Source organism: Aspergillus flavus, chromosome 3 (genome assembly GCF_009017415.1).
Source record: "Aspergillus flavus chromosome 3, complete sequence".
Classification (NCBI taxonomy): Eukaryota; Fungi; Ascomycota; class Eurotiomycetes; order Eurotiales; family Aspergillaceae; genus Aspergillus; species Aspergillus flavus.
Window position 1 is genome coordinate 4,746,887 of NC_092407.1, and position 22,733 is coordinate 4,769,619.

Here is a 22,733-nt window from a genome sequence, read left to right on the forward strand (position 1 = left end):
GTTTCCATCATGCATCTCTTTGCCATGTACATATACCAGGCACCCACTATGTGCATCCATGTTTCTTTATACTCAGATTCACTGCCGCCATAACAATGGGTCGTCGTCGCCAGCAAGCCCTTGCCAAAAGTATACAATTCGCGCTCTTCCGAGATCCCAAGACCTTCCGCAAGACCTTGATTGGACGGATCATTGCATTCTTCAGCATATTTTACCTAAAGCTTCTTCGATATGAGCCAGATGTGTTCCGAAAGCTGCGAAATGAGATCTGGGAGATCTCGGAGGAGCAATATAGAGCCTGCTTCTTGAGTGGAAAAGACAAGGCGCTTCCTCTACTCCCGATGGGAGATCTGGGCTTTTCTGGATCCGTATGCCCCATAAGCCCATGACAAGGTTTCCTTAGAAGGGATAGATCGCGGTACTAACTCACCTTAGACATTCTTCAGCACATCCAACTCCGCATTCCTCGTCAAGAGCCTCCCCCGCCATTTCGAACATTCCTTCTTCCGCAATGACCTCTTTCAACCCTACTATGAATACATAACTAGTCACCCCGACTCCATCCTTGTTTGGATTACGGATTACATCTATGCAGCGTACACATCACTGGGAACCCTCGTGAAAACAACCCCAGCGCACCACATTATCATGGAGAACATGCTATGCGGGAAGGAGAAGGATCCAGCCGCTGAGAAGTGGGAGACCTACGACCTGAAACCAATTGACTATTTCTTTCCCGAGCGGGATCTAGTCCCCGATCCACTCGTCAGCCAAGAAACTTTGAGTCGACTGGCAGACGAGTTTCCAGATAAGATTCGGCTGACTCAATCGGACTATGACGATATGAAGCGGATGATAGAGGCCGACACGGCATTTCTTGCGTCGGCGAATGCGGTGGATTACTCCTTGTTTCTGGTTCGCTTTCCGGCCTCCTCCAACCCCGATGTCATTGGGAAAAAGAGTAAGTGGCGTATTGGGTTAGCGTCCACGGATGGAAAGTGGAAGTATCGTGCGGTGCTGTTGGATTTCTTCTGGGCCAAACATAAGTTGCATGCACAGGCGATGACGGGAGTCATTCAGACGTTCAATGTCATCGGCCGTCAAGGGCCAATGACCATTACCACGACGGCTGATGAGTATCGGGAGAAGTTCCTGGCTTTGATGGATTCCATCATGGAGGTTTATGAACCTTGAAGTCACTCCTCAGATTGCTCAGATTACTCGATCTGCCTACCTGTGTAAGGACAATAAGTCATCGTCTGATTCTTCAAATCATTGTTAGGACAACAGATCTGGCCCACGGTGCATGAATAGACTTCCCATAGGGATCAGGTAGTATTTGAAAGGAAGTCGCATTTATTATAATTCTTCGAATCCATCATATCGCATTTTTACATGGGCCCGTACAGGTGTATTGTAACGCTGAAGCTCTGCAAAAGAAACAACAAGAAAAGTGAGATCGTTTCAAATTCTAGGTATCGTGCGTACTTAAATGGTAGTGAGAACTGCTAGACTGAGCACTTCATCTAAATCTATCGTCCCGACATGGTAAGGGATTTTTTCCGGGTCCAACACCAACATAGCATGGCATATCTCGAACATGAGTCTCCGCACATTGACCCGAGCTAACGTCGCAACGGGAAGACGCGCATTTTATCCGTTATATAAGCTATCAAGCACAAACAGGCAGAAATTCTTAGAAGCAGAACACCTGGTCCTCGAGCTTGCTGACAGGGCGAGCCTTGGTGTATCCAAGAGACTCGGTCGCCTTCTTCATGGCGCTGATCATGGGAGGGGGGCCGCACAGCATGATCTTGATGTCCTGGGCCGGAGCAGGGAGGCGCTCCTTGATCATGTCAGGAGTAACGAATCCAACACCACCGGTCCAGCCCTCAGGGGGGTTGTTAAGCACATAGTAGACACGGAAGCCGTCATCCTCCTTGACGAGCTGCTCCAGTTCTTCCTTCAGCAGGATATCCTCGGGGTTGACGTTGGCAAAGATCAGGTCCACCTGGGTGGTGTCATTACCACCGTTGCGGGGGCGGTTGCGGATGATGGCCTTGATGATCTGCAGCATGGGGGTGATACCGGTTCCTCCGGCGATCATACCAATGTGACGGCACATGTTCGGGGTGTACACCATGGCACCCTTGGGGCCGCGCACCTTCATGTTGTCGCCGATCTTCAGGGTGGTCAGGTACTTGGAGATGTTACCCTGAGGGTAGGCCTTGACGAGGAGATCAAAGTATCCAGCCTCATTGTCGGAGGAGATGGGGGTGTAAGAGCGCACAACCTCCTTGGGCTGGCCTTCAATGGTAGCGGCGAGAGAGATGTGTTGACCGATGGGCAGACCCAAGATGTCGGTGGGGCGAGGCAGGGCAAAGCGATAGATAGCGACGTTGTGAGAGATCTCATTCTTCTCCTTCAAGACAAAGTTCTGGAACTCGGTAGGGTTCAGGACCTTTCTGGGTTCTGGTTCAATCACGCGGTCAGCACGATCATATGATGCGAATTGAGGTATCGCCGAGGTTTCCGAAGAAAGACATACTACCACTACCACCGAGAAACTTCGCGCCGACCAAGACAGCGAAAATGGCTGTGCCAACCACCAGGAGGGCGGAGGTCAAGTTCTCCGAAGCAAAGGCACTGTGGATGGCGGCCAAAGTTAGTCATTGCGCATTAAGCGACCGCCGGGGAACTGGACACAAACCTCATGTTGACAATTCCTCCAGCAATCCCTGGGTATTGGAATAGTAAGAGATACAAATGTCGAGAAGGGAGGACAAAGATGGGGGAGAGAGTGAGGAGGGAGAAGAGGGAAAAGACGCGGAAGATAACAAAATAGCGGAAAGATTTAGGATGGGTCGCCGTACGGGGCCGTTACCGGCGAGGTACCCGAGGCAGGCACAATAGATCGGCAGATCATCGTTTTCTTTGTTCGATGGGTACGGTAACTTTACGGTATTGTTGACTGATCGGTTGAACTTCTCACAGGGAAATCACGGGGAGACAAGCAGTGTTGACGCCGAGGGCTCGGACAGTCATGTGTGCGGGGATCTCTCATATATTCCTAGTAATCGACATGTAATTGCCTCAAGAAGACCATTCACCATCTTCCAATGGCTTCTAATTCGGGGACACGGTACAAGAGAGTCACGCTGAATGTAGCCTGCGGTGTAAGATGGATACATTTGATCATGGTCTGATCTAAGTAAGCATATACAGTCATACGAGTCCACCCATCATAGTCCAAGAACCAATCCGAGTAGAACAATCAAGTCCCTGTTGGGGGCTTTTGCTTTTCTGGGGTAAAGATTCCCGATGCCAATAACCCATGTATGCCTCAGGTTACCTTCGAATGGAGACTTTTACTCTTCTTGCCCTTCCCGATCCAGAATTCCGATCCGTCCCTCCAAATTCTTTGCGTTCCATAGACAATCCACCCTAATAGACTCTTATCTTAGTGAATCCTTAAGTTCTTATAACCATGACCCGCGAAGAGGCACCACCAGCCTTTAACCTCACCGACATCGATCGTCAGGTTCTCGCTCAGACCGACGAGGAATTCGTCCTCCATGACTGGGAAGATCTCAAAGCGATCATCGGTATGTCCTATCGTTTTTATCTTTTGATATTTAAAAAATCATAAAAATAAACATGAAGAGAAAAACAACCCCCTCTATCAATCAAACTTCCCCTCACGCTTCATCTCCATTCCCCTCCTCATAACTCCGCACTCCTAACCTTCTATTATCCCCCCACCACATACTCACCCTCAAACCAGCCCGGAACGATCTCGGAATTCTAAAGCGGAAACCCTCCGATCTCAAACGCTACCTCGCCTGGACAGCAGACATCAAAGCCCAATATGGCACAATCACAAACTACATCTGTCAACGCCGTTTAGGCTGGCACCTCCCAGACCCTGACACCACTACCACTGGCGGCGCCACAACAGACAGTGGGGCAGTTTTCCCCTTCAAAAACCCGACCCCCTTTGCCGACCCCGCCGACTACAAGATTCTCCGCAACGACTGGCCCTACGGCGTCACCCCAGACATCAACCACCTCGTCGTGTGGCTACGGACTCCTGTCCCCGTGAAGCCGGAAAACGGGGACGTGACCGATGAGTCCCGCGCGCTGATTGAGGATTTCGTGCAGCGCACTTTTGTGGCGCGGCTTGCGCAGGAGGGGAAGAGGTTTGCGGATCCGAAGGAGCATGTCCTCTGGTTTAAGAATTGGACTGCGTTGCAGAGTGTGCGGAGCTTGGAGCATATGCATGTTCTTGTTAGGGGGGTTCCTGAGCATATTTTGCGGGAGTGGACTGGGGAGGAACTTTTGAAGAATTAGGGTTTCTTTTTGACTGCTGGATCTACAGATTGGAGGTTAGATATAGATTGGATTTGGCATTGAGAGACTAATAGATGCTTTGCAACACTGGAGAAATTAATCGTTGTTTCATTTACTTCTGTGTAGTTTGTGTGGTGGTGGGAGTGTGGACGTGCCAATAGTCCCCGTTAAGTGGTAAAATATATATTTCAACCTTGAATAAAGGCATCACACAGCTGGCCTCCTGATTTTCAACAGCCAGAAAAAAATAAAAAATTAAAATAAAATAAATAAATAAATAAAAAAAATAAAGATAAATACGAATATACGACTCAAAAAAAGGTCAGAGAGATAGAAAGGTACTAGTTAACAACCATCACTCAAATTAGTACATATGACGCATTATCACTAGGGGTTTTAGCTCCAAGATATCGGTGACAACTGATACGCGAAGACCCAGATCACCAGCTCACACGTAGAGACGGGAATACTAAATCTACGTATACGTCTCAGATAAGAGCAAAAGTCTAAAGGCGCAGCGAAATACATCAAGCCATCAAGACGTTAAACCATTCACTATTGGGAATCTTAAAGCAAGAGCCCGACGATTCAATAAAAATACAGAGAAAGGGGTCAAGAAAACCTTCCATATAACAAAGGAAGCGATATAATTAGAAGAAAAGCGATAAATAGAAAAATTGCCCGTCATAATACGCCTGCTACCCTGTTTCCTGACAACGGAGTAGTAAAGACACGTGAATCCATTAAGGAGGACCTCTCCACCTACTCCTCTTATGACTTCTGCTCTTCAACGAACTTCAATGCCTCCTCTCTCGACACCACGTCAATCGTACTAGCCTTTTGCCGGAAGCTGACACCGTAACACTTCTCGGCCACATGTAACATCTCGGGCCGGAAAGTAGTGCAAATGAACTGCCCATTCGTGGCGTCCGAGATCGATTGGAGCATCTGAGCGACCGCGGTACGGTACTGGGCGTCGAGGTTGGCATCGATCTCATCGAAAAGATAGAACGGGGCAGGGTCACAAGCTTGGATAGCGAAGACTAATGCAAGGGCGCAAAGACCTATCACCGGAATTAGTACATCTGCCACTGTCAAACGAGCGACGGATAAACCTACTCTTTTGGCCACCACTGAGCTGCTGGATACGCTGTTGCTCATCATGCTTACTATTGAAGCTGACACTGATTCCAACACCGACGTAGTTCTCCACGCTATTCCGGGCTTCTTCGTCCTCGGAATCGAGCTCGTCTGCCTGTCGCATGGCGCGGTCGGTCTTGCGCTGAATGATCAAACGACCACGACCCGCAGGTACAAGCTTTTCAAACACATTGTGGAACTCGCGGGAAACTTGCTTGAAGGTTCGTTCGATGGCTTCATCCTTCCTCTGATCAAGTACGTTGATGAGATCATCGATCGATTTCTGAGAGGCATCAAGCTCTTCTCTTCGGTTAGTGAGTGTCTCACGCTGCTTCGTGAAGCTGTTGTACTGTTCGAACGCTTTCTTGTTGACATGGGAGTACTTCTTGAGACCCTCGTTAACTTTATGAAGCTTCTTGACGACGGCATTGGAGTCCATGTTCTTGTACTTGGTGAAAGCTTCGTCAGGAAGGACACCAAGATCCCGGATGTTTGCTGCACATTCGGCGGCCTGCTTGGTTAGGGCAGCCTTCTTTTGCATGCTCTTCTCCATCCGTCGTTGGTGTTTCTCAATGGACTTGGCTAGCTCGTCCAGCTCTCGCCGGGTCTCTGCGTTTCTTTGCCCAAGCTCAGCCATGCGAGCATTGGCTTGTTCAATGGACTCGTCCACTTGTTGGAGGCGTTGACCAAGTTTTTCGAGCGCCTTGCTGAGACGCTTCATTTCCCGCTGGGTCTCCTTCAAGTTACCCTGACTGCCATCATCGGCCATATCAATATCCTGGCCCACCAGCTGATCAAGACGAGGGTTGAGATTCTCCCGAAGCTCAACTTCCAGGACAGACTTGCGGGCCTCCAGTTCACTGCGTTGGCTGGAGAGTTCTTGATACTGCCGTCGAAGGTCTTGAGCGGTAGCACTGAGACTTTCCAGACGAGCTTCTTCGTCGTTGGTTAGTGCTTTCTGGAACGGCGACTTAAGTTCCGCCTCGAAGGCATTGACCTGATCTGTCACAGCAGCCAAGTTGGTCTCGATATTGCGCAGAGCCCTTCGCTTAGCCTCAAGATTGTCATTTTTCTTTTGGATAAGGTCACGCTTGCTTCGCAGCTCCTGCCGCAGTGGGCCACTGCTATTCTGTACCTGGTGTCTTTGTTGCTCCAGCTTTTGCAACTCACCTACAGCTCTCGTGATAAGTTGGTCCAGGTGTTCAAGCTCCTTTCGAATTTCATTACCACGGCTCTTCTTGGTCTCAACTTCATCTCTCCACTTGGTCAGATTTTTAACTGCATCGAGACGGGATTGGCGCGAGTCATGGAAACCACCAGTAAGGGCACCCCTCTTATCTGAACGGTCACCCTCGGGGGTGATAGCGTTCACACCATGGCTTCGGGCATACTGCGCGGCAACCTGTAAGTTCGGACAGATGATGGTTTTGCCGAATACATGAACAAATGCTTTCTCGTATGCCCGATCGTACTGGAGCTTTTCGATCATTGGTATCGTGTCGCTAGCTCTGGGCATGTTGGTAGGCCTTGACCGTAGCCTGTTCAGCGGCATGAACGTAACCCTTCCTGCCTTTTCTTGTTGCAAGATCTCCAACACCTTGGTGGCAGTCTCGTCCGTGTCGACCACATAGTGGAACAGACTCTGACCCGCCGTAACCTCGACGGCTGTTCGGTACCGGTCGTTGACATCAAAGAGTTCTGCAAGTGTGCCATAAACTCCTTCAAGATTGTATTGGCGCTTGATTCTGCGGACGGCCGCAATGCCACGGCTGGTGTTGTGATCCATCATCTGAGATAGGGAGCGATCTGCGCGGTCCACTTCATTTGTGGCATTCACGAGAATCGAATCCAACTTTGCTTCCTCTCTCCACAGTTCCCTGAAGAATTATTAGCGGACTGTCAAGGTGGGAAAGAAAGAAGAAACCAAAAGAAGAAAAACCTACTTCCGCTGGTCCATTAGGCGATCTCTCTCATCCTTCGCCGCTTGGACTTGTTGCTCCACAGACTGAATGGTGTCTCCTCGACCATCAATCTGCTTCCGCAAACGTTCTGTTTCCGGTTCTAGGAGGGCAATCTCGTTTTCGAGCTCTTTGATATCCTCCTGAGTCTGTGCCATCACCCCCTGTACTGTGGATATGGACGTGTAGTTGTCCTTAATCTCGGCCTGCAGCCACTTATCTCGTTCGGACTTGTTTCTAAAGCGGGAATTCCGGCTCTGTTTGGCATACAATCTCTGACGGGAAGTCTCTGCCTCGGTCAGTTGTGCCTTGACAGCATCCTCCTGGTCTTTTGCGGAATTGAAACTCGGAATGAGTTGCTGGAGTTCCGCCTCGCGCTCTTCAATAGCAGCCTGAACGGACTTCAATTCTTCGTCACGGCGAGACTTCTGGGCTTGAGCAGCTGCTTGATTATCGGTGAGCGACTTAGCCTGCAGCTCAACCTGCGCAAGTGCTTTGGAAGCTTCGCGGCGCTCGTCTTCTAACTGCGCCTTGTCTACCTTGAGGAACTCGATTTGTTGCTTGCACTCGGCGATTTCGGCGTCAATCTGTGCCATTTCCTTCTCGCCTTGGATGAAACGGTCACGGTTCAAGTCGGTGTCTTCAACACCGGTCTGCCTTTGCTCTTCCAGACTGTCAAGATAACTGGAGATCTCTTGTTGCTCGCGGGAGTAAATCGTGTACTCTAAACAGCGCCTCTCCTTATCTTTTTCTTGGAAATTCCTCAGCTCGTCCTTCTCCTCCTCCAGCTCTGAGAGACGCTCGTTGATGAAATCCAGGAGTTCGTCAATCTTGGTCCGCTTATTGTTTGTTTCGTGCATGATCTTGAGAGACTCTGCACGGCGCGCTTCGTAAACCTGTGTTCCGGCCACTTCCTTCAGCAAATTCAGTCGTTCTGAGTCTTTCATATTGGTCAAGGCTGTTACTCGACCCTGGGGGACAATATAGTAGGGGTTCGACCGCGAAAAACCGGCAGACTCGAGCAGATTCATGACATCGTTCTTGGTGGCATTCTTACGATCCAGCGTATATTCATCTTTCTTCATGCCAATAGTACGACGGAGTACGACTTCGGGTTTACCAGTAGGGAACCGATCATCGGAGTTATCGAAGATAATCTCAACGTATGCCGACATCACAGCGGAACCCGAACCTTCCTATTCAGCATAAGTATATCATAATCGGACGGAGTCTTTAGGATACGCACGTGTAGGAGAGCCTGTCGCTCTTCTCGGCCCATGTGAGTGTAGGCATCGCCGAGAACGAAGCGAATGGCTGCGAAGAAGTTACTCTTGCCAGAGCCATTGCGACCAACGATGACATTGTGTTTTGGAGAAAAGGGCTCAATGACTGTTTGGTCCTTGTAGCTGTTATGCGGAGATAATGGACGGTTAGCCTAGATGCCCGAGATGCCTCCGCGGTCACCTCAAATATCGCGCAACTTACCTCTTAAAGCCCTGGATAATGATTTGCTTGACGTACATGTTGACAAGGCGCGCGCGACACGGGAAGTTATGGCAGGCACAACAACCAGATCATCACGCGACCGACGGTGGAAATCAGGAGCCGATGCCCTGACGGCGAGTAGCAAGGGCGGACTACAGTGGGTGTAGGAGTCCGAGGCGCTGGAGCACGGAGTTGACAGTTGCTTGATTACAGTACTTGCGACGGCACGCGTGGCTGATCGCTTTGCCTTCTTTTCCCTACGCGCGTGCGGCCCGCGGGGTTCTGCCGGGCGGTGAGCGCACAAGGTCCACACTTAATCGAATATATCAGCGACTTTTTTTTTCTCGCCGATTTCAGCGCCCACGATCGAGTCGATTTGCCACCTTTTTTCTCAGATTTCAATCTCGTCATGGCGTCGACGGATCCAAGTGCCCAGGCTCCTGGTCTGGCTGATGGTTTAACACCTTCGCATACCTACGTCCCGAACCAAGGATATCTCAATGAAGATGGCACTACCCCCACTATAGCGGGGCAAGATCCTGCGCTGCAGGAGGACGAGGAGGACGAAGAAGAGGAATACTACGATGATATCTTCGAAGAAGATGACCTAGAGGCAGAGAACATTACCTCCTCGAACCCCGCCGACCTAACGAAGGCCTACAACCGCCAGCGCAAAACGAACGAACTCGCCGCCGACCCGAATGCTCCCAAGTGGACTTACCCGAAGTCCAATACGCAAAAGCCAAGCATCAACACCCGTGCATCAGTTGACGACCAGATCAAGTCGTTGACTCGCCATGCCGCGAAGCTCAAACTTGATGATCAGCAGTCCGGATTGGCGGCTCGGGGTGACCGCGGTAACGACCGAGCCGATAGAGCAACTTCGGAGCAGGTGTTGGATCCCCGTACACGAATGCTTCTGCTGCAGATGATCAACCGCAATATCGTTTCCGAGATTCACGGATGTTTATCAACGGGTAAAGAAGCTAACGTATACTACTCTATGTTGTTCCCGGATGAGGAGGATGCCAGCCCCATTCACCGGGCAATCAAAGTCTACAAGACCAGTATTTTGGTCTTCAAAGACAGAGATAAGTACGTCACTGGCGAGTTCAGATTCAGACAAGGCTACAGCAAGAGCAACAACCGGGCGATGGTGAAACTATGGGCCGAGAAGGAAATGCGCAACCTCCGAAGAATCCATGCGGCCGGAATTCCTTGCCCAGAGCCGGTCTACCTGCGACTTCATGTCCTCGTCATGGCATTCCTCGGTAACTCCAAGGGAATTGCATCGCCTCGTCTCAAGGACGTCGAATTCGATATCCCCAACCCCGAGACCCGCTGGCGTGAGCTCTACATCGATCTACTTGGCTACATGCGCGTGATGTACCAGACATGTCGCCTGGTTCACGCAGATCTGAGCGAGTACAACATGCTTTACCACAAGAAAAAGCTCCATATCATCGATGTCAGTCAGAGTGTCGAGCATGACCACCCTCGGAGTCTTGAATTCCTGCGTATGGATATCAAGAACATCAGCGACTTTTTCCGTCGTAAATCCGTCGATGTCTTGCCTGAGCGGATGGTTTTCGAGTATATCATTACAGCCGAAGGCCCAGCCACTGTGGACCAGAGCGAAGAAATGCAAGAAGCCATTGAAAAGCTCTTTGTGGCTCGAGCCGAGATGCCAGACGAGGAACTAGACACTGCCGTCTTCCGTCAACAGTATATCCCCCAAACACTGGAACAGGTTTATGATATCGAGCGTGATGCCGAGAAAGTACATGCGGGTGAAGGTGAAGACCTCGTCTACCGGGATCTTCTCGCCAGTGGCAAATCCGCTAAGCAACCTGACGACGCGGAGAGTGATGCGGGCTCTGATGTGAGTGGCGGAGTCTCCGTAGAAGGTTCTGGGTCGGACGAAGATGACGACGAAGAAAAGGATCCCTTTGACAAGGGGGTCCCGCGCGGGAAGCGTTTCGTTGACAAAGACACCAAGCGCGATCACAAGCAGAAGGTGAAGGAGGAGAAGCGTGAAAAACGTGCGAACAAGATGCCAAAGCACATGAAGAAACGCCTGGTGTCTACTTCTTCACGAAAGAAGAAATAAATGTGATTTCGCTTCGTTACTTTCTATCTGGGTTCAACAAAAGTTTCAGCATTGTTACGGGCTTAGGACGGGGTTTTATTGCGCACGATCTCATGAGATTTATGACCGGATTTTTTGATGGATAGAAATAATGGTTCGACGCATATATAGGGACCATCACACGAGCATATAGATTTGCAAAGACAATAAAAAAAAAGAATTAAAGCGTTCCATGACCTATCAGAGCTCTCTTTGAACCTCATATCTTCCACCCCCATCATCACATCTCCGTACCAATCGGCGCTTACATCGCAAACGTGGAGTATGCGTCCGTGGTGGCTATGGAGTGAAGGGGTTGGCGTGTTTATCGGACTAGGACTAAGCCTGCTTTTGGAATTCATCATCTAGATCATGTAGAGGCATCAGAATACCAACCCAAAACATTAACGCTGCCTTTGAGCTCAAGCATGGTCGGCTAGGCGCACATCTTTGCCTGGGTTATTTAAAAGGTACCATCTCAACACTGAGGCTGTAACGAGGGAACGAAAATGGCTAGCTATCTAAGCATGATATAACTTGTGATCAGGGAAGATGTCGCATCCGGGCATTGAATCGGGCGATAGCTTCCTCAACCAGGGCCTTTGGGAGTTCTGGAATGACTTCACCATCTTCCCCAACATCCCCCGAGGAAACAGCCCGGGCTTCTTGTATGGGCTCGGCTGCTGGGGCGTCTTGGTCAGGGGGCTCCGCAGCTATGCCTTTTAGGTTGCCACCCGATATACGACGGAACTCTATCCGCATTGGCTCTCGGCCAATCCCAGGCCAGATATCGGACGGGAGATAGTCCCCTTGCTCTACACGGAATGTCTCGCGGGCGTTCACGTCTTCCTCGTACAACTGATCGAGCTTTTGTTTGGCGTCGCGAAGAACTTTCTCTACTCGGTGCCGCACTTGCCGTCGGCGCGCAACTTCGAGGATAAGCCCGTCGTACGCTTCCAGGAAGCCGTCATACAGTGTGTTGAGGTCCGACAGATCGGCTAAGCCACTCTGTATTTGCTCGTACTCCTCGTGCCAGACACGAGTAAAGCTGTGCGCCTCAGCTATATACCCCGATAACCGGGTCGAGGCGAGTGTTGACAAGTGTTTGAAGACACTTGTAGTTGCGTTGTATACCGACAGGACACTATCCCGCTGGGCTAAAACATTTTCCAACACCGTCTCCATCTCGCCGATCCGGTCTTGAATTTCCATGACCACATCCTCCGCCTCGGCCGCATCTTTGATTAGCACGCTTACCATTTCTTGATATTCCGAGTTACTTAGCGGGTCAAGTGGGGCGTTCAAGTTGGCGTTGATGCCTTCCTCGATATTGGGACCAACACGCCCGTTGACATGCACCGTAGCGGGCACATCACCAGTAATGGATCGGGCAGCTGCCCCCCCACCTTCCGTGTGCTTGACCGCAGTCACACAGAGGTCAAAGTGACGGACTAACGACTCAAGCAGGTTAGCCATTTCCTGGGCATGCATCTCGAGGGAATGCAGCATGGATGGAATTGACGAGAGAGACGGCAAGCTATCGTTGGATGTTGATGGAGATGACGAAGAGGCGGATGTTCGGGACGACGCGAGCTGAGTCGCTGCCCGGTAATTGCCGAGTGCTTCTTTGATAGACTGCAACTCATCGTCAAAAGCGCGATTAGACGATTCTAGGTCCGCCTGAGCGGCGTTGGTCCGATCGATTGAGCGTTTCAAGGTTGTATGTAGCTCTCCCACCCCACGCTCATCCACAAAGTCGTGTAAGGTTTTGGATTCTTCACCTTCTGGGCGAAATGATGCATGGACAATGGTGTCTCGCAACAAATCTAACGTCTTTCTCAGTCTCGCGTCCGCAACATCGAGGCTCTTCAGCACGGTAGCGAACTCTGACCGGCCGCGCAGGGAGACCTCCTGAACCTCGGTACGGACACTATACAGAAGGCGTAACTGATTATTCAGCCCCCGGCGAAGGAAGCCTGTTCGCGCTGAGACTACAACACTCTCTTCCAATGCGGAGCGAGCGGCCGTGACGATCTCATTTGCACGCCAGACGTGATTGATGGATGACAGAGAGCGTTTCGCCGCAACCAAATGCGAGATGAGTGTCTCTAGCTGAGGCATTGAGTTCTCCTGTCCCGGGGAGGGATTCAGATCAGAAGCATTATTGGATATCGCGGATGACTCTGAGTCTGACATGGTCGAGGACGTTCCAGATCAATCCGTCGAGCAAACAAATGATTGGAAAATGCCGCAACTGATTTGCATAAGATAATTTACCGACGAGGTTGAGCGTCCAATGAATGGTCTGCACAACACTGCGAGCGGCCGAGCGACCGGCCAGGAGCAGAGGAATACAGAGGAACAGGGAATCTGGCGTGAGAACTGCGTAGACTTAGGCCATCATCACTCCATTGGAGAGGCCAAGCAACGTTTATCCCTTCCTAAACAACTAATGGTTTCGACTATCAATTGCAAGACTAACAGGGACTAGTGTGATTTGAATTCAAGCGGTGAGACGACCAAATCGAAATTGAGTCTCAGGTAGCCTTCGTGATGGAAGGACTGCCTGATCCTGCCGCGTTCTGAAGCCGAGATGATGATGTGATGTTTCAACGACACCACGTTTCTAGTAATCTCGCCACGAAATGGGATAGTAAAAATGAGGTGATGAGGCTGTTTTCGGTACGAACTTAAGCGACTATCACAAGAGGCAAAAAATTAATCATTGAGAAATTAGTACATGTGTAGATCTGGGTGAGCAATGGTTGGTCAGAAGCACGAAGGCCCAATGGTGGAACTGAGTGTAGTATGAGTAGAGTATGTCGTTGCGGGCACCCAACCCACTGGGGAATTTAGCGCCAAGCAATGGATCCAAGAATAGCGCAAAACAGAGTCAGAGTAGCTTCTGAAAATTCTGGGGGATCCGCAATAAGGGCGGACAATGGCGACGAATTGTGCAACACAGAAGCAGTTCGTCGTCTTCTGGCGGGTCGAGATGTTGTGCTGATGCGACTAAGACCGTGTATGGCGCAATCGGCATCACGTGAGGATTACCGCAAGGGGACTAGCGCAGCACGATACGCAGGATTGTGCTTGCGTGATCGAAGGAGGGCCAACAAGGTAGTCGATGTACAAGTACGATGTGTCTTCGTCTTCTCCTTCACCCCTGATATCTTTTCTTTCGGGCGCATCCTTCTGCACGTGTTTCGAATTTGGCTGGACCATTGAAGACAGAAAGAAGAAGACCCTACTCCTCTCTTCCATACACCCTCTCTCTGTCGCTTTCGCTTTCCCCATCCCCGCCTATCAACCACTAAATCTCCTTATCGCACGACCTATCAATCCCCGACGGTCGCCACTGTCACTCCCCTATCGGCGCACAACCAGATACCGCAGTATTGACTTTAGACTTCAACAAACCTTGAAGAAGGTAGTCGCTGGCGTGATATTTCGTCGTCTTCTCGATTTTCTCAAGGTTCTTTATTACCTTCTCGGGACGACTGCTACCACGGTAGCGCGCGGGCGGTAGGAACCTCGTTCCAGTCACACGATGCAGTCCGACGACCGATCAGTGCGTGAAGGTAGCGACTCTTCGCAGACTTTCTTGATGAAAATGGCCCAACCGACCGGAGAACTTACACATCCATCGCAACAACAACAACAACAACTACTACAACAGCAGTCCTTCCGGTCTATCTTTGGCGGCGCATCGGACACCGCTGAGGAGATTGACACCGAGACCGATTCTAACCATCGAAGGCCCCACAGTTTCGGTGCCGCTGCGACGACTCCCGCAAAGCTTGCAAACAAGAATGTCGCACCATTTCTCGTCAAACACATCCCCGAACAATACGGTCCCTTGGGGTCGCGAAGAACCGACAAGTTGGAGGATTTGAGCAGCCCGAACTCGAAGTTTTGCTATCGCCACCGGCCAGACCTTAAATGCAGACGACAGGCAGACGAACCGTCCATGGATAAACTACAGAGGGTAGGGTTTCTTAGGGCTTGTCATGTTTCTCTTAGCTAATGGGTCATAGGAATTGGAAACGCTGCCTCCCAGCGACCAACAAGGCATTGCCCATGTATGGTCTCTGTTTTCGGCCGCTCCGGCCAAGCACCGCAAATTGATCCTCCAGGGGATCATGGCTCAGTGCTGTTTCCCGCAACTTTCGTTCGTGTCCGCTACCGTTCGAGACCTCATCCGAATCGACTTTCTGACCGCTCTTCCACCGGAGATCTCGTTCAAAATTCTGTGCTACCTCGACACCACCTCGCTGTGCAAAGCCGCCCAGGTGTCCAGCCGCTGGCGGGCACTGGCAGATGATGATGTGGTTTGGCATCGGATGTGCGAACAACACATCCACCGCAAATGCAAGAAATGTGGCTGGGGGCTTCCTCTTCTGGAGCGGAAACGTCTGCGGGAGTCCAAGCGCGAAATTGAATTGCGTGCCACCACCTGGGACGTCAGCGGACCCGCGCAGAACGCAGGAGGTGCCGAGTGCAGTGCACCACATGCGGACGATGTGATTACCCAGAAACGGAAGGCGGATTCGAGCGACGATGAGACGGCAATCGTGAAGCGGCATTGTTCCTCGCTGGATGCTCGACCGGAGCCAGATGAGGATTACTATACGACTCGGTATCGGCCGTGGAAGGAGGTCTACAAGGACCGATTCAAGGTCGGCACGAATTGGAAATACGGCCGGTGTTCCACCAAGGTGTTCAAAGGCCACACCAACGGAGTGATGTGCTTGCAATTCGAGGACAACATTTTGGCGACTGGTTCATACGACGCGACCATCAAGATTTGGGATACTGAAACCGGAGAAGAGCTGCGTACCCTACGCGGACACCAATCCGGTATTCGCTGTCTCCAGTTCGACGACACAAAATTGATCAGCGGCAGTATGGACCGCAGCTTGAAGGTGTGGAATTGGCGTACGGGCGAGTGCATTTCCACCTACACGGGTCACCGTGGTGGAGTGATCGGACTGCACTTTGATGCAACGATTCTTGCCTCAGCCTCCGTTGATAAGACGGTCAAGATTTGGAACTTCGAGGATAAGTCGACATTTCTCCTGCGCGGACACACCGATTGGGTCAACGCGGTCCGAGTGGACACGACTTCTCGAACGGTGTTCTCGGCTTCGGACGACTGCACCGTTCGCTTGTGGGACTTGGACACCAAGGCATGTCTCCGGACCTTCCATGGCCATGTCGGCCAAGTCCAACAGGTGGTTCCTTTGCCCCGGGAGTTCGAGTTCGAAGACCACGACGCTGAATGTGATAACGATAACATGAGCACCACATCTGGAGACACGGAATCAAACTCCCTTCAGGCAACGCTCGGACTGGAGTCGAACGCCACTGAGACGTCTGTCTTTGGCCCCTCATTTGACAATGGCCGCCCAGCCCCACCACGCTACATTGTCACGAGCGCCTTAGATTCCACCATTCGTCTCTGGGAGACCACGACCGGTCGCTGCCTGCGTACCTTCTTCGGTCACCTCGAGGGCGTTTGGGCGCTCGGTGCTGATACTCTCCGAATCGTGTCCGGTGCGGAAGACCGGATGGTCAAGATCTGGGATCCCAGAACCGGTAAATGCGAGCGCACCTTCACCGGCCATTCCGGCCCAGTGACCTGTATCGGTCTCGGCGACAGTCGGTTTGCGACCGGCAGTGAGGATTGCGAAGTGCGCATGTACAGTTTCCGCAATTAAATAATCTGCCTTCTTTTTTCTTCTTCTCGTGGCCCGTCTCCTGTGGAGACATGATGCGCCTATGTTTAATGTGCTTTGGTTACAAATACCCTTCAAGTTGGCGCTAGGGTCAGGGATTATTCGTGATATCATTATATAGGGTTCAGTTTAGCATGGAATGGTGTCTGGCGTTGTTAGTTTGCCTGCGTGACAGGTTCTTCGGAAAATGGTTCCAGAAAATTATGGCCTTCAAGATAGCAATAATCTTATGCTGATCCATTTATATTTACCCTCCCTAAACTAGTTGTGTTGTTGCTTGCCTGCCCATCCAGTTAAGCAGTAGGTCTAGAGACATGGCCCTATGTTTATATATTCAAGAACCACACTGACCTGTGTATGGCAACCTGTGGTAGTTTAAAGAACCCAGTAGTATTTTGACACTACCACAAATATAAACAATCTCTTTAATTGAGCGATCCTCTTCTCCATTACCTTGTCCATTTCCTGTTCCAAATACAGACAGACCACAGCTATGCCGCAAGTTGCATGGCCTATAATGTTAGCAACAACTCTGTGTTTTCTATTCTTGGATCACTCACTGCACTGGCACATTTAGTCTCAATGATCTTGAAGTCATCACAGTCACACATTTTGTCCGTCAGCAAGCGTTCCACACACTCTACCACTGGTTTGAATTTGTCTTCCATGCACAGATCCTTCAGTTTCTTTGCTTTGAGGGTCCTGTGTATACGGGGGATACTACAAGAGACAGTGGGTAAGTGCTGGGATGATTAATCAGTGGTCGATATTTTCCCTTAACAGAGTCGGAGGTTAGGAGGCTGAATAATAGCGACTCTAAATCTGAACCTGAACTTGAATTGAGATTCCTAAATTCTGATATCCCCAGCTACGGTGGGATTGATATGTTGCATTCTCTTCATTGTTTGGATACTCTTCGACGACACCTCTATTCTGGCTTTGAGGATACGGATTCTTTTTCCCCCGAGACTTATGCAGTTGTATCTTGGTATTTATCGCTCTTCCCTGTTTCTGGCTACTTTGTTTCTGTTTGTTGAGCTTGATTAGGTTAGGGTATTTGCTGATCTGTCTATATCTAGATCACTGTGTGGATCAGTTACGCTAGGCGATTATGTGTGATGGGGACTTGATTCCTGTTACTGTACGGCCGGTAGGAGGGAATAATGAAAGCGGAACTTTGCTTTTGTTTCTAGGCGAGACTGAGCGGTTGCATACGTGTAGGGATTTCTCTACGATACGAGAGTGGGTTAATAAGAGGGGGGAGATGGGCTCCTTTGGAAAGAGAGAAGTGCTTGTCTTTGGCCCGCATAACATACCAACGTTTTTCGACTGCGACCATATGTCCCCTAGATTCGTGATGCCTCTTAAGCACCGATCAAATCATATCTAGAACATGGCGATGACGAGCTATGTTGTTGCTATGGGATAAAAGTCTACTACTACAAGCCAAATGGGAATATCGCTATTTCTATTGCCTAAACCGAACACCTGAATAACGCCAAACTATTAGTCACATGGCCCGGTACTGTTTATTAGTGGCTTTCTGTCAAAGATAGAAGCCTATACGATGATATCAATTCTTCAAACCATTCGCCTCAGTCACCGGTTTCTGCCTCAGAAGAGCATTGTCAACGATCTCTGCGATGATGTCCTGGTATTCCATCCCGTTGTTCTTCGCGATCCAAGTAAACAAGGAGTGATCGGGTCGTAGCCCGAAGATCGGATTCACCTATGGCAGATTAGGGAGCATGCTTTTGTATCTCCAAGTAAGAGACATACCTCGATCACACATGGCACGGCACCATCCATGCGGATATCGACCCGGCCTCCATCTTTACAACCTAGTGCTTGATATGCGGAGAGCCCGATCTCAGCTATCTCCTTGACCAGAGGATCAGCCGGGTCCGCATGAACATGGCCCATGTCATGCCCAACACCCCTGCCCGCCTTGGAGAAGCTCGTTGCGAAGTCGACTGAGAGGTCATCACTTTTTCTTCCCTCCGGGTTGTACCATGTTACCTCGGAGACACCTAGTACTCGGGCTCGATCCCCGGACCCAAGGACGGCTACTGTGAATTCGCGGCCGTCTAGGAATTTCTCGAGGAGGATTTCTTGATCTTTAAATTCGGCGCGGAGGTCCTCGACAACTTCTTGAAGATCTTCCTTTCGGAGAATTTTGTTCAATGGGGATATGCCGTTTGATGTGGATGCGGCGATTGGCTTTGCGAAGAGAGGATACGGTAATTGGTCTTCTAGGGCGGCGTAGTCGACTGCTTCACCAGATCTGGGGACGATGACGAATGGGCTCGTTGGGATTCGATAGTGTTCTAATAGCATCTACGTTTGGGAGCAAACCGATTAGTATCAGATACTGTAGGATTTGGTATGTACTGGAGAATGCTTCCTACAACAACTCACCTTGGTCTTTCCCTTATCGATCCCCGTCGCCAGCGTCGCAGCATCGGAAAAGGTAAAGGGGATCTGATAGGCTTCTAACAGGGCGGGTACCTGCGACTCACGAGCGGAGCCGAACACCCCTTCACTGTAGTTGAAGACAAGATCCCATTGCTTGTGATGCTCTGCTGAGAGATGCTTGACGAGAGTCTTGATCCCGGGAACATGGACCACGCGGTGGCCGAGACTCTCGAGGGCTGATGCCACACCATTGATGGTCACATCGTCCGCCAGGTCAGCACATTCACTCTTGGAAAATCCTATGGATTCATAGTAATCCTTTGGATCGTAGACAAAGGCTATGTTGAGGCCGGTACGTCTTGTGTTTCTCATGATGTACTTTTGTGTGTGAGGGTGATGGTAGAGGAATGTAGTAATGTAGATAGAAATAGTACGGAGAGGTGGTAGGTGAAAACGGACTAGATATTACGAAGGAATTAGAAGAATGAGTATTTACTTCACCACGAAGGATTTGAGACCAGGCATGGATGGAAGATAGGAACGGTAGGTATATAGGGCATCTCTGAATGAGAGACCTCATCCCCAGTCCGGGTCCCCTTGGTTGGTACCAATAGCATCCCCGTAAGGTACTATTCGGGTATTTCCACATTCCCATCAGGGAAGGAAGCCATCGACGTCATGTTCCATTCATTTATCTTCAACATTGACCCTGTTGCGTCATGATCGACCGATCGCCCAGTAAACGAGCAACTGAGACCGTTTTTAGATAACTGATTGCATCAGCATTTTAATCGTCGTGCAAGACGAATGGAGAGGTCCGTCTAGACTTTGTCTCGCCGTCGTTTGGCCCCTGCGGACACGGTCCTACCATGGATGCGCATGCGTGACGAGTGAATAGACTCGGTGGATCAGCTTATCTCGAACTTTGTCTATCCCGCTAGTGGAGGCCACGGTGTGTATCCGTAGAGAAATATTGGTTCATCACCTTGCAAGGTAAATCGCTCATCTCGTTGAGTTTGATCCAGAACTATGCAAGCAGATACTATCAGAATGGATCAATTGGTGAAGGGAGACGATGCTTTCTAGTCTGCTTTGGGGCTAGCGTTACACTAGCCCCGAAGCGGTATGGCTTCTCCTCTAGTACGGAGTACGACATATCGACATCATCTGGGAGACAACATATACATGACATGGCCACTTTTATATAGTGGAAGCCAAGTTATCCAGCTGACTGGCGGCAAACCTCCTTGCTTTCCCCTTCCATATCGCCTGTAATACATTCCGCAATTTGAAATGTTACAGAGAGTCTGGACGATCACATTCAAAGCACGTATATACTCTATACCCTGACTGACTCGGTGGCAGTGTCACCTCGTGAAATGGAATCTTCAACCTCAATAGAACGGATGAGGGCTTCGTGTTCCGCGCTTCGCGGCCGGATGCTAACCTCGAAGGGCGATAGGTGACCGATGATCCCCCCCTGATAGTCTACGATAGGGTCAATCTCCTTGCCATCTTTCGTAGCCTTTTGAACCTGGAAGACCGCAAGTGATCGTGCGATCGTGAGAAAGTTATTGAAGTCCGCCAGTGGACGACCGGGACATATCCGGCGGCCAAATCCAAACACCAGCGTGTGCGGATCACGTTCTGGTGTGTGTCCATCCGATGCCAAGAAGCGCTCGGGCTTGAACGACATGGGATCAGAGTAGACGTCGGGATCGTGCGCGATTGCCCTGTCACGAAGTGTGTATTTAGAATCGACGTCGTCGTAACTAAGGGAAAGGAGCTCACCAAATGTTGGGGACTATCGGGGCCCCTTTGGGGATCAGGTAGCCCTCGTAGATGTCATCTTCCGTGGCTGCGTGCATGATACCTATTTGAGCCACCGGGTTCCAGCGTAGAACCTCGTTGATAAGCGCATTAACGTAGGGTAATTTACCCCGATCTTCAGGTGTAGGTAACCTCGCTCCTACGACTCGGTCGATTTCCTCCTGGGCCTTGTGCTGTGCGGCAGGGAACAGCGCCATTGCCAGAAAGAAGGATGTGATGGTAGATGCCGTCTATAGCTTCAATCAGTATGGCAACCCCGGTGACGCTTTCTTTCCGCTAGCTGCACGCACCGTATCATACCCCGCTTGGTAGACTGCAGCTGCCGCGTGTTTGATTTTCACCTCCTCCTCCAGGCTAAGTAGCGAGCCTCTCTGCTCAATCAGCCTGGACACGAAGGAAGGTTCATAGTTGCCCTCCTCCATCTGACGCCGAGCAAAGGTGAACGGCCAATTGAGCAATGTGTCGAATCCGCGTCGATACTCCCGGGCTTCTTTCTTGAACCCAGCCCCCGGGAACCAACTCGGCAGGTATTTCACTGACAAGGCTTGTAAGCCACCACCGAGTATACGCCGAGGAAGGTTGACTTACGGGCAGGAATACTGTCTACCAGATAACCTGTTGGCTGATTTATCCTGCCGAATGCAACGGCTGTCTCTCCAACGAGATCAACGAGCGGATCTCGATCATGAAACTCGACAGTATAACCATAGACGACCTTCAGTATGACTCCCCCGATTCCTCTGCGGATCGTATTAGCCGGTAATTAGTAGACGTCGAGCACCAGGACTGCGTTGTCCTCACGTTTTGATATTACCGATCAGCTCCTCTGGTTTCTGCAACGTCCGCAGCAGAAAGCGTCGGATCAACGTATCAACCTGCGGGTAAAACGATAATAACGCCTCTTCCGAGCGCAGCTGTGAAAGTATACGTTTTCGTAGAGCACGGACAATAGCGTGTTCATTTTGCGTGGTGACAAAGATGTCTGACCCAGATCTAGGGAAGAAGTTACGTAAATATTAGCAACACTATTAAATGGCCCCTGTGTAGTTAGTATACAGTCTAGGAGATAAAGAAAGAGATAGCTACAGCTCATTGGCCATCACCAATCTCGGTCGAGATGAGTATCGCGCCGATCGCTTTTCCAGCAGTTCCGTTGCCACATTGGCGTCGTTAAGAATAATGTGAGTATGCCCCGCTGTCGTGATCGAACTAATGGGCCCTAAAGGCGATCAAGATGAGGATCCCATCGCAGAACAAGAGATGGCTAGGAGCACTGTCCATACCATACAATACCTTATGCTTCAGCCAGTGCTCCCAGTCTTTCCCACCACGCGGAAGATCGCTACCAACACTGCCGATAATGGGTAGACCTTTGGGACCCGGAGGGAGAGGGGCTCGTGGTGCCTTTGAGTTCAAGAGGACATAGAGCCCCAGAATCCCCCCTAGAAGCACCAAGGTGCTTAAAGTGTACATCATGATGGCAGCAAAATGTATGAAGTTGCTATGCGGGTATTCTCCCTGGTGATTCCCAAAGATGCCGGGTTCAACGTCACGGAGAAAGGCGCAGTGGGCGCCAGTAGTTTGGATGCATTAATAGCTACCTTTTTGGGCAATGTGACCAGATGACAAGGCTCATACCTTGCGTCCGTCAGCATTTCTGATACCCATTGACAGGATACCTATTGCGTT

The 22,733-nt window shown here is 50.4% G+C and overlaps 9 protein-coding genes across 9 annotated transcripts; 4 read left to right on the forward strand and 5 right to left on the reverse strand.

The window, feature by feature from the left end:
• Positions 1-95: 95 nt before the first annotated feature.
• Positions 96-1,194, forward strand: F9C07_7674 (uncharacterized protein; the record flags this gene model as incomplete). Its single annotated transcript, XM_041291466.1, has 2 exons — positions 96-368; positions 436-1,194. The coding sequence occupies 2 exons, from the start codon at positions 96-98 to the stop codon at positions 1,192-1,194; spliced, it is 1,032 nt and encodes a 343-aa protein (XP_041145347.1).
• A 255-nt stretch (positions 1,195-1,449) lies between these two features.
• On the reverse strand, positions 1,450-2,779 carry F9C07_7675 (NADH-cytochrome b5 reductase 1). The gene is made up of 3 exons (XM_041291455.2): positions 2,711-2,779; positions 2,549-2,646; positions 1,450-2,472 (listed from the first exon to the last, which is right to left on the reverse strand). Exons 1-3 carry the CDS (start codon positions 2,713-2,715, stop codon positions 1,697-1,699), a joined length of 879 nt encoding a protein of 292 aa, XP_041145348.1. The 5' UTR covers positions 2,716-2,779; the 3' UTR covers positions 1,450-1,696.
• A 28-nt stretch (positions 2,780-2,807) lies between these two features.
• F9C07_2282699 (uncharacterized protein) lies at positions 2,808-4,619 on the forward strand. The gene is made up of 2 exons (XM_041291467.2): positions 2,808-3,605; positions 3,785-4,619. Exons 1-2 carry the CDS (start codon positions 3,488-3,490, stop codon positions 4,348-4,350), a joined length of 684 nt encoding a protein of 227 aa, XP_041145349.1. The 5' UTR covers positions 2,808-3,487; the 3' UTR covers positions 4,351-4,619.
• Positions 4,620-5,121: 502 nt separating this feature from the next.
• Positions 5,122-8,971, reverse strand: F9C07_7677 (putative chromosome segregation protein SudA; the record flags this gene model as incomplete). Its single annotated transcript, XM_041291457.1, has 5 exons — positions 5,122-5,414; positions 5,470-7,367; positions 7,434-8,644; positions 8,695-8,854; positions 8,934-8,971. The coding sequence occupies 5 exons, from the start codon at positions 8,969-8,971 to the stop codon at positions 5,122-5,124; spliced, it is 3,600 nt and encodes a 1,199-aa protein (XP_041145350.1).
• Positions 8,972-9,342: 371 nt separating this feature from the next.
• On the forward strand, positions 9,343-11,043 carry F9C07_7678 (extragenic suppressor of the bimD6 mutation; the record flags this gene model as incomplete). The annotated part of the gene is made up of 1 exon (XM_041285584.1): positions 9,343-11,043. One exon carries the CDS (start codon positions 9,343-9,345, stop codon positions 11,041-11,043), a length of 1,701 nt encoding a protein of 566 aa, XP_041145351.1.
• Positions 11,044-11,604: 561 nt separating this feature from the next.
• F9C07_7679 (putative kinase activator) lies at positions 11,605-13,257 on the reverse strand (the record flags this gene model as incomplete). Its single annotated transcript, XM_041285589.1, has 1 exon — positions 11,605-13,257. The coding sequence occupies one exon, from the start codon at positions 13,255-13,257 to the stop codon at positions 11,605-11,607; it is 1,653 nt and encodes a 550-aa protein (XP_041145352.1).
• A 1,354-nt stretch (positions 13,258-14,611) lies between these two features.
• On the forward strand, positions 14,612-16,781 carry F9C07_7680 (putative sulfur metabolite repression control protein SconB; the record flags this gene model as incomplete). Its single annotated transcript, XM_041291448.1, has 2 exons — positions 14,612-15,049; positions 15,099-16,781. The coding sequence occupies 2 exons, from the start codon at positions 14,612-14,614 to the stop codon at positions 16,779-16,781; spliced, it is 2,121 nt and encodes a 706-aa protein (XP_041145353.1).
• A 1,591-nt stretch (positions 16,782-18,372) lies between these two features.
• Positions 18,373-19,586, reverse strand: F9C07_7681 (putative D-alanine--D-alanine ligase; the record flags this gene model as incomplete). The annotated part of the gene is made up of 3 exons (XM_041285590.1): positions 18,373-18,528; positions 18,579-19,136; positions 19,218-19,586. 3 exons carry the CDS (start codon positions 19,584-19,586, stop codon positions 18,373-18,375), a joined length of 1,083 nt encoding a protein of 360 aa, XP_041145354.1.
• Positions 19,587-20,553: 967 nt separating this feature from the next.
• F9C07_7682 (putative flavonoid 3-hydroxylase) lies at positions 20,554-22,520 on the reverse strand (the record flags this gene model as incomplete). Its single annotated transcript, XM_041291458.1, has 7 exons — positions 20,554-20,947; positions 21,006-21,274; positions 21,335-21,579; positions 21,633-21,784; positions 21,846-22,037; positions 22,131-22,263; positions 22,328-22,520. 7 exons carry the CDS (start codon positions 22,518-22,520, stop codon positions 20,554-20,556), a joined length of 1,578 nt encoding a protein of 525 aa, XP_041145355.1.
• Between the last annotated feature and the right edge of the window lie 213 nt (positions 22,521-22,733).